We start from the raw sequence: 9,749 nt of genomic DNA on the forward strand, positions 1-9,749 counted from the left end.
CAAGTTTCAAATCACATAGAACTTTCATACCATTACATTCAAATGCAAACTTAAAAAAAAAAGACTTCCCATATTCACTTATCATGTATATAAAATATTCCATTATCTTTGTACTATATTGTATCAAATTCAAAAGTGACTAAAGGAGAAAATGTATTTTTATATATATAATGTATATATACCATAATTTATTAGCCAGAAGGATTTTCAGAGACCAACTGCTGTGTTAACTGCTCATATGTATTCTCTTTTTAAAAACCAAAATGTGATGTCTTACCTTATTAATACTACAGATCTTGGACTACAATCCAATTTTAGGCTCCTTCTTAATTGGATCCTGCATCATTTTCATGACATTTGTGGTGCTGAATCTCTTCATTTCAGTGATTCTGGTTGCTTTCAGTGAGGAGCAGAAGCACTACCAGGTGTGTTCATCTAAGCTCTTCTGCTGTTCTTTAACATTTATCATGTAGTGCTTACTCACAATTTAGGTATTCCACCACCTGATGATACCCATGTAAACTCAGTCCTACTTTTAAGAAGTCAACATTTACTCATAAAGCACACTTCAGATTTTCCAGAATTACACCATCCATTCCTGTTCAGGCGAGTCTCTGTTCAGATTTAGTATAAGATCCGTAGCCTTCTGTTCACATACTAAACCCAGTAAGAAGGTTTTAGACTTCTGCCCCAGCTCCACTGAAATCAGTACCAAAACAGCTACCGACTTGATGAGGACTTTACAGAGCCTTTTGACAATGCCACTGAGTGCCTGATCTTTTCAAGCTGTTGGTAGCATGGTGTGAAATTCAGGAGGGCACTACAGTACAAAATCCCTCTGTATTTTATATAAATTCAGTGGAGAAGAAAAAAATGTTGTTAACAGAAAACAAGATATATTTGGTCTTTCTCATTTACTTCATCTAGAAATAGTGGGTGGCCAGATGCATATACCAGTAGCTGCATGGTAGCCAGCTAGTGAACTCCAGGCTCCAGAAAGCAGAATCTCCATCGTCTCTGACAGAGCCAAAGTTTCTTCTGTAATGTAGAAACCCCCAGGCTACCTGGGACTTTTGTCTTTGATAAATATGTTTGCATGATGTTTTGCTTCAGCAGTTATTTGTGCTCTGTTTAAAGTGAAAATTGAGTTATTTGGCATCAAGTAGTTTTTCTCTTGCAGTTTTCTCTAGCTTCAGCAGAGGCTGTATTTGATTCTAGTCTGTCCAGCCTAGTAAATTATTTCTTGTCATTATTTCAGGCTTCAGAAGAGGAGGAGATTGTGGATCTAATGCTAATGAAACTTTTCAGTTTCTTTGGGATTAAATGCAAGAAGGAAGAAAAGCCTGCCAGTAATGATCAACTGAAGTAATCTGTCAACAATTCACCGATAACCATAATGAAGAGCTTCTTTGTTTGTGGGCAAGCGGTTTTACTTTTTAACTATCAGCTGCAGCGGCTAGACTTAGGTCATCGTGCTTCTGATTGAAACACCATAGCCTCCAACACAAACTGTTGTTGATTGATGTTGTAACAAAGTGTTAGATTAAGACGTTGTATGAAACGTAAGATAAAGTATCCTATGCGTACTTACAGTAGGCCTGACATCTGTATTTAATAAACACCGAGTGTTTGTTGCACTGCTGGCTCAAACCGCTTGCTTTTTGTCAAGTGCGCAGCCCTGGCAGATGGCGGCCAGGTCACCCCCTGTCTCCCCAGAGAAGGAGCAGCCACCGGGGCTTTACTGTACGTCCCTGGGGCTTCCCTGCCTTCATCCCTCCAGCCACACAAGGCTGAGAGCCCGAGGCAGCCCCGTTCTCCACACCGAACCAACTCCGCGACTTTACCACAGCCGATTCGCCGTGAAGAAATGGCGGCCCCGCCCGCCGCCGTAAGGCACCGCCCCGGCCCAGGGCGCCCGGCAAAGATGGCGTGGTTGGCGGTGCGGCGGCTCGGGCCGGCCCTGGCGCCCCGCTGCCCTCGCCTCACGCTGCGGCCGCCCGCGGCGCGGAGCATGGCCACCAGCTCGCTGGCGCTGTCCGGTGAGTTGCGGGAGGGAGCGGGTGGTAGAGGTCGCTGGGCTGGGTGAGCGGCTCCGGGGGCTTTAGGGCGGCCCGGTGCCTGTTGTCCCTTCCCCCGGGGCTCGGGAGCGGGGGCGCCGCCGCTGTGGGGCAGCCCTAGGGTCCCGGTGCGGGCGGGATGTGCAGAGGGCCGTTCGCTCGCTGCACCTGCTTGCAGCGAGGGATGAGGGCTGGGGTGACATGTCTGCCCCGGGCACGGCGTGGGGTTTAAATGGCAGCCTGCTTCTGGGTCTGCTGGTGTGCCAGGGGGCCGGTGCGGCCCCACAAGATGGCTGGAGCCCACAGGGTGCAGCCGCTGCTGTGCCATGGTTCTGTCAGCGCAGGTTTCTGGTGCTGCTCCAGTTCCTTGCTCCACAAAGAGTTGGGGGGCAGCTGCTGCTCTGCCTTGGTTCTTGCAGCACAGGTTTCTGGTGCTGCTCCAATTCCTCGCTCCACAAGGAGCCGGTTCGCTGCCCTTAGCTGGCAGGGAGCTGGGCGAGCTCCTCGCCATGCTGCTTCAGTGGCCTCGTCCCCTCCTGGCCCCAGCTGGAGGCTTTGCAGAGCGGGCAGCGGGCCTGGTGAAGGCACGGGTCACTCCTTGATGTGTTACGCTGGAGCAGCTTGTCAGAGCATCCAAACAGTGCCAGTGGCAAAAGGAAAAAGGGGCAAAGAAAGCATGGGTAGGGAGGGCAGGCCTGCAGCAGCCCTGCGGTTAGACCAGTGCAGGCCATCGGGAAATCTGAGCCAAATTTCAGGACCTGGGGCCTGTGCACGCTGAAGAAGGTCGGATTGGCCTCACTGGTACCTGGGCAGCGTGGCTATGGGAGCGTTACGGTGGGCCTCTGCCCTGCTGCGTGGTGCCCTTTTGCACGTGGATTTACCTCGTTGCCCCTGACGGTATCTGCTGCTGTCGAAACTGCCTTTGAATGGAAGTTAGCCACAGAAGTCTGAAACACAGACCATGGTACTCTAGGCAATGGAAATGCAGAACAAGTAGGAGAACAGGAGAATATGCTGTGGAAGCAATGACTGCCACTAAGAATGGGCAATAATTTCTCTTCTATATAGCCTTATAACCTAGCTGTTTAACTACTGTCTGCTCTAAGTGAAATAAATAGCATTTATTAGTCATTATTTGCAAACTAGATGGGACAAGAGCTAAGCTTTTTTCACTATTCCAGCTGTTTAATATACCCATTGCCTTCTATAGATATAACTTGAAGAAATAACATAAATTATGCTTTTGTTTTAGGCAGAGAGGAAAAATTTTGTATGCCTGTTTGTGGAGGTGTGAGTTTTCCTTCACTCTTCAGGTATATATTTATGAAATATTTAATAGAGGCAGGATAAACTAAATGAAGGTCTGAACTTAGAATATGCTAGTTAAGCTGAAACTAAAGTCATGTTGAAATGAATGAAGCTAGAGTAAATTTAGCTCCTCTTCTGAAAAAGAACACTCACAGAAGAGATTTGGTGTGCTTTTGACATCTCACATCCGTTATTTTGATTTATTTGATGTGCTGATGGCATAAGCTCAAAGTTCAGTTTTTGAGATTACTTATTAACTCTTTCTAATTTGACCTGGACTTTACTTACAGTGGGTTTTGCTACATGATTAGAATTTTTAATTTTTCACTTTTTTTTTTTTTAAATGTCCTATGAGAAGCGTATGTGCTCTTCTAGCTGTTGAGAACATTTTACTGCTTTGTTTCAAATTGATCATGGGTGTCTCTCTTTTTTTTTTTTAATCTTGCCTTGTACACAAATCTTATACAATATTTTTGTCCTACATAAAAAGATACTGGCTGGTTTCTTCATGACACACATAACATTCATGTTCAGCTTGGGCTTGATGTTCTGGGTTGTTCTCTGTTCTCATGGTTCGTTGCTCATTTCCAATGAAATTCCTATTGCCCATGGGTTTAATATATTGACCTAAATTGATTTGAAAGACATTTAATTTCTTTTGTTCATTAGAACATGTCCTGAGAGATTTATGCGGATACCAATAATGCTAGCTGAAATTGTAGCTTTTTTTTTTAAAGTGGTATTGCATGGAAAAACCCTTATCTTTGCTTATCTTTTTACTCAAAGAGTTTTGTATGCTGTACTTACAAAAAAGCATGTTGTGCTACCACCATAAATATAAATGCATATCAAACTTGAGCCATCTTAAAAGACAAACCATTTTTTCACTACAACTGAAACAGCTTGAAACATTACTGACTTAGTTAAGGATTTTAGCAGATCTAAAGAAAACTGCTTTCCTTCATACACAGGCTTAGAAAAGAAACGAGGCTTTGTAGAAGCTGAATTTCTTTAGGGGTTACAAGGAGGTCAACCTAGAAGAAAGGCCCAAGAAGAGAATTTTGGACTCAGAGGGAAGGTCCAGCTGCACCGCTCAGGCACTAATCTCACAGGAAGCTCTCTTTAAGAAGTTATCTTCTTCAACTTCTGGAACATCCCCTGTGCGATTGGACAGGTGCTATAAGTGAACATTAAAGAGAAAGGAAAGAAAAAATATCTGGGGAAAATCTGGACATGAGGAAAAGGATGAAGCAGGCTGAAAGCACTCTCAGAGTAAGAAGAAATATTAGGAATAAAAATACCTGTTTCAATTACTACTTTTGAAGATTTTCCATATGTCTTTATATAAAGAACTGGCTCTAGCAAAAGTTAATATGAGCAGCCCTGAATCTAACAGATCTAAAATATATTCAGAATTGTAAGATTGCTGTGAAGAGATCTAACAGGGTCTTAAATGTGCATATTTAAAATTATTTAGAATAACTACTGTGTTGTTCTAATAGTATTAACAGCAAATTCTTTTAAGTAACCGTTATCTGTTTGAATGGTCTTATTAATTTGACCTGTACTAATTGTGCTTAATTTAATGTTGGCACTGATCTATGTAAAATAGGAGAAATAGACTGTATAGGAAATGTCGGGGGATGGAAGGGAATCAGCCACTTAAACTTTGCAAGGTTAAAATGTAAAGGTTAAACTTAAAGGTTGCAACTTCATTTCAGCTGGTGGCTCTATTTAAGTACATTGAATGAGATGCTGTAATGCTGACACTGTTTCAAACTAACACGTCTTTTACACTGGCGTTTTCAGGAATAATAAAGTTGTTGGCAGAAATAAGCACTAAATATGCTTGAAAAGACCCTAAGCTATCATAGAAAAGCATAAGTGTGACCAAAGTACACGTATATGCTTTGGATTTATATTTTACATTTGAACTAAACTATTCCTTTTATTCCTGTAGTTCATCATTCTCTAGATGATTGCAAAGGAACTAGTAATACTTTCAGGCATAATCCTCCCCAGTGAGCTTTACTGTGTCACTAAGCATGTCATGAGCAGAATAAAATGCTTCCATAAATTTTAGTTGCTGCTTTGAATGTTTTCTGGGAGGTAGTGGTGGTGGGGGGAACAAAACGTTGGGGGGAAAATAAAACAAAAGGGTTAATACCTTTAGTGTATTGTATTTAAGCAAGCAGCATGCCGCTTATTTCTGAAATATCAAGTTTGTTTCATTTTAGCCCGCAAATTCACAGACAAGCATGAATGGATATCAGTTGAAAATGGCATTGGAACAGTAGGAATCAGCAATTTTGCACAGGTATCGATAACCCCCCTTTCTTTTCCTACCCAAGTGTGTAATATTTACTTACACATACCTGCTCTTGCCCTTGCTCTTTGGATAGTTACTGTTTCTTTTTTATTGTTGTAATTGCATATGCTATATCCACAGAACGAGATTTTGGGACTTGGAGTTATCACATTATTTGAAAAGTGAATGCTGTTTCAGCATTCTGATAAATTCTTAATCACTTTAGATCAAGCTTATAGAGAGCTGAATGTGATGAGAAAGTTACTGGTTCAGCTGAATTTAAAAGCTCTTTTATTACTTCAGGTCTTACAGGCCCGAGGAGTAAGTGACTCTGTTAAGAGGCTACCATGCACTTTTTAGGTCAAGTTCCACTTGAACGTGAATGTGGTGCAGTTCTTTTGGCTAAAGAACAATTGTGAATAGAAGTATAACATGGTATATTTTTCTCATTTTATAATAGTGGGGGGGATCTCCTTGGATTTTTTTTTGTTTTGTTTTGCTTTGGTGCATGTACTTGATTTGGAGTAGTCATAGGCAAATTCAGGACAGAGATTTACTATATGTGAAACTTCAAAAAATCTAGCGTGAGAAGCTATCAATGAAGTGCAATTAGTGGTTTTTAGGATAAACAGCATTTCCGGTCATGTTTTCTGCAAATAACACCACTGCTCTATAAGGTCCCTAGGCTTTTGTGAGACAGGGTACATTGCTCACTGTAGAGGTACAAGCCTGTTCCGGTTGAGCTGATTCTTATGGTGATAAGGCTCCTTATTCACTTGGTAAGGACAAACTGTATGCTTCCAGCTGTCTAGTTGTCCCTGTTCCTGGGGAGAAATCACTGCTTTTGCTTTCAAATTACACTAAAAGAAAATTCTTTGTGCCTTGTGCCAAAAGCCTAATTCCCTAAAATCACTGGCAACTTTGTCCTTTAAAACCGTTGTTGCGCTAGCTGGCATTGAGGAGATAAGCAGATGTTCTCTCTCGTTCTGCATGATGAAATCTGTATATAAGCCTTGTAACTCAGCCCGAGGGTTATTAACACTGTAATAGATAATTAATTAGGCATTTGGGTCACCTAACATTTTTTCAAGTGAAATGTTTAAAAAGAGTGACAAATACACAATACTTAAATGATATCTGTGTTTAGAGAGGGAGATAACCTGTTTACATTGGTTCTAGAGTTACTGTATCAGATCTCTCCTACCTGTAGTTTCCTTAGTATGTGCCTTGATGCATTTGTTTTTCTTTTAAGGAAGCACTAGGAGATGTTGTTTACTGTAGTCTTCCAGAAATTGGGACAAAATTGAGTAAACATGGTAAGTTTCAGCTCTAGTTTCTAATGATACTCATTCTACTCATCCTACTCTCCCTTTCTTAAGTCAAATTTTATCAAGTAATCTTTATGTTCATTAATACCGTTATACATCTTCTGGATGCAAAATAAATTCAGGTATTTGTATGACTAGACACAACAGTTTTCAAATACTCATTGGCGTACCACCCGTGATAGCAGAAAGTATTTATTTTTAAAACTGTGAAGACCTTTACTTAAAAATCAACTATTTTAGATATATTTTTGTAATAATTCTGTCTATACTCTGCTTTTAAAACACAGGCTTTGATTTGGACTTGCTTGTGTGTAGGCTGGCTTATCTGTGATTTTGCAGTTATACGTTTCATGAGTGACTTGTTCTGAAACACTCAGATTTAATTGATAGCAAACTCTAATTTTTCTGCGCATATACACAATAATTTATGTGTATCGGTTGTGTCATTAGCAACTTACAAATTGTTACATTCTTAATCATCCAGTTTTTGCAGTTTTCAGTGTTAAAGAGTGTTTTGTTTCACTGTTAAGAGTGAACATTAACAGGTAGAAAGGAAAAGCCTACCCCTGCGGTGCACAGAGCACTGCCTTGCTAGTGTATGAAAAGATTGTTGTTAACTGCAGACACTGTTGAAGAAAAGTGTAAATTTACCGAGGTAAAGTAGCAGGCCTTTCTTTTGCCATCCTTCTTGTGTAACAGGTCTGTGTCAAGCTGTTCAGGCCAAATCTGTTACATCACATTGAATGGTGAATGTTTGACAGAAGTTTTTTCTGTTTAGGGTTTTAGTTAACGAACCTGTAGTTTTGATTTATCTGAAGGAATTTCATTTCCATTTACTTCTCTTTTCTGCCCGTTCTGGCGTTACTCTAACTCCAAGTTTTCCCAGAACATGCTGTTCTCTGAGTCCCTGTGCTGATGCCTATCTGCTTTTTGGACAGCTCCATGTTCCTCCGGCCTCAGCCTTGTTTGTTTATGGTTCAGAGCTACTCTGGCTAACGTTGCTCCAGGCACTGTTTCCATATGAAACAGGAAAAAAAGGAAGAGCAGCTGGGTGGTTCCAGTGTGGCGCTTCTGAATACTAATGAGTGTTTTCCAGTGAGTGCAAGTGTACCATTTGATGGGGTTTTTGAAGAACAAGGGAGGCTCCTGAAATTGTGGCTATTTTGTAACCAAACTATGCATAAAAAGGTCTAAATTGTAGATAGGTGGTTTATTTAGACATCTTGACGCAATAGTTGGATGTAGTTCCTTCTAACTCTGCGTCATATCATGCTGTAGGGCTTTTGCCAAAGGATTAGCCAAATGTAAGAAATTTCCATTCCTTTTGTAACAGCCAGCTAGCCAGTATTACACAAGTCCCCCACAATAACTGAGGAGTATAAACGTCAAATTTAGTACTGCTGATCATTTCATAAAGTTGGTAACTTCAACCTCTTTGGTAGTTTTCCTTGCTCAACATAAAGGCCTTTTACTGGTAGGCCATCACTAGAATGACTGAAACTAAATTGCTTTGTGTGTTCCGCTCAAAAGCATCAAATCACGTTCTGTGTTTCAGATGAGTTTGGAGCTCTGGAAAGTGTGAAAGCTGCTAGTGAACTCTACTCTCCTCTCACAGGAGAAGTGACTGACATTAATGCTGCCCTTGCCGATAATCCAGGGCTCGTCAATAAATCTTGTTATCAAGATGGTAAGATGTCATGGTTTTTATCTTTCAATAAAGAACACCACCTGGATCCTGGCAGTCTTGCTTGCTAACACAAATAGGTCTGTGATTCCTAGTTCTTCCAGTTTAATGGTATGGAGGCTTAAAATGGAATATATTGAATGTAGTTCAAGCACAATAAAATTTATAGCATAAAAAACACTATTGTGGTCTTGTCTTGTTGATAATTTATTTTCAAGGTGTTCTTTTCAGACATAGACTGGTTTCATTTAAATCTCTTTCCCTTGATTGCATTTCTCTTTTTTTGATCCTGTAACAAGTCATGATCCTGGGCAGTCAGGGTCTTTTGCTCTTCCTATACAGCCTCTCTTTAACACCAGTGCCAGAGACAGTACCAAATTAGATAACTGATTTGACTTAAAAGGCCACTTCAGGCTGTTTGTTTTTAAAAGTATTGAAACACTGTTTTGCTGCACAGGAAGTCCTGTTGATTCTGTTACAGAGCTTGTAGGAGTATCTTTCTAAGGAAGTAACGTGAATGAATCTTTGGTTATAGGATATTAGCAACTGTTTTTTCTTTTAAATTTCCTAACTACAGGTTGGCTTATCAAGATGACTGTGGAAAACCCTGCTGAACTTGATGAACTGATGAATGAAGATGCCTATGAGAAATACATAAAATCCATCGAGGACTGAGCTGGAATAATCAAATAAACCCATATAAAATATTTCAACGTAGTTTGTCATCAATTAATGAGGTAGAAAATATCCAGTTTTGGCAGCGTGAAAAATATCACTTACGTTCACATATGCAGACCATAAATAATTGCAGTGATAAAATGTTTAACATATGCATACCTGCAAGGGATTTTTATTCTAGATTGTCTGATTTATGTAACTTCAGGATGTAAAAAAAACAACAGTGCCTCTCTAACCTCCTAGTATTTTGTACTAATTATAGCTGCAGAGATGATACCAAAAGAAAAGCTATATCAACTACCTCTTTGCATGATTTTTGTTTACTTCTTTGAGTAGTGAAATAAAGAAGGAAAACATAAAGGATTAATAAATTCTGTAATCAACTA

General features: G+C 40.4%; 2 protein-coding genes across 2 annotated transcripts in view; both read left to right on the top strand.

Moving 5' to 3' along the window:
• The window catches only part of PKD1L2 (polycystin 1 like 2), a 39,271-nt gene extending 37,754 nt beyond the window's left edge, over positions 1-1,517 (top strand). Inside the window, exons 42-43 of the mRNA XM_050713282.1 lie at positions 294-425; positions 1,259-1,517. Of these exons, the coding sequence (XP_050569239.1) occupies positions 294-425; positions 1,259-1,369 (243 nt within the window). The 3' untranslated portion in view covers positions 1,370-1,517. The remainder of the gene's footprint in view (positions 1-293; positions 426-1,258) is intronic.
• A 374-nt stretch (positions 1,518-1,891) lies between these two features.
• On the top strand, positions 1,892-9,749 carry GCSH (glycine cleavage system protein H). The gene is made up of 5 exons (XM_035543197.2): positions 1,892-2,039; positions 5,603-5,682; positions 6,926-6,989; positions 8,557-8,688; positions 9,263-9,749. Exons 1-5 carry the CDS (start codon positions 1,925-1,927, stop codon positions 9,358-9,360), a joined length of 489 nt encoding a protein of 162 aa, XP_035399090.1. The 5' UTR covers positions 1,892-1,924; the 3' UTR covers positions 9,361-9,749.

The sequence above is a fragment of the Cygnus atratus genome, chromosome 12 (genome assembly GCF_013377495.2).
Source record: "Cygnus atratus isolate AKBS03 ecotype Queensland, Australia chromosome 12, CAtr_DNAZoo_HiC_assembly, whole genome shotgun sequence".
Lineage (NCBI taxonomy): Eukaryota > Metazoa > Chordata > Aves > Anseriformes > Anatidae > Cygnus > Cygnus atratus.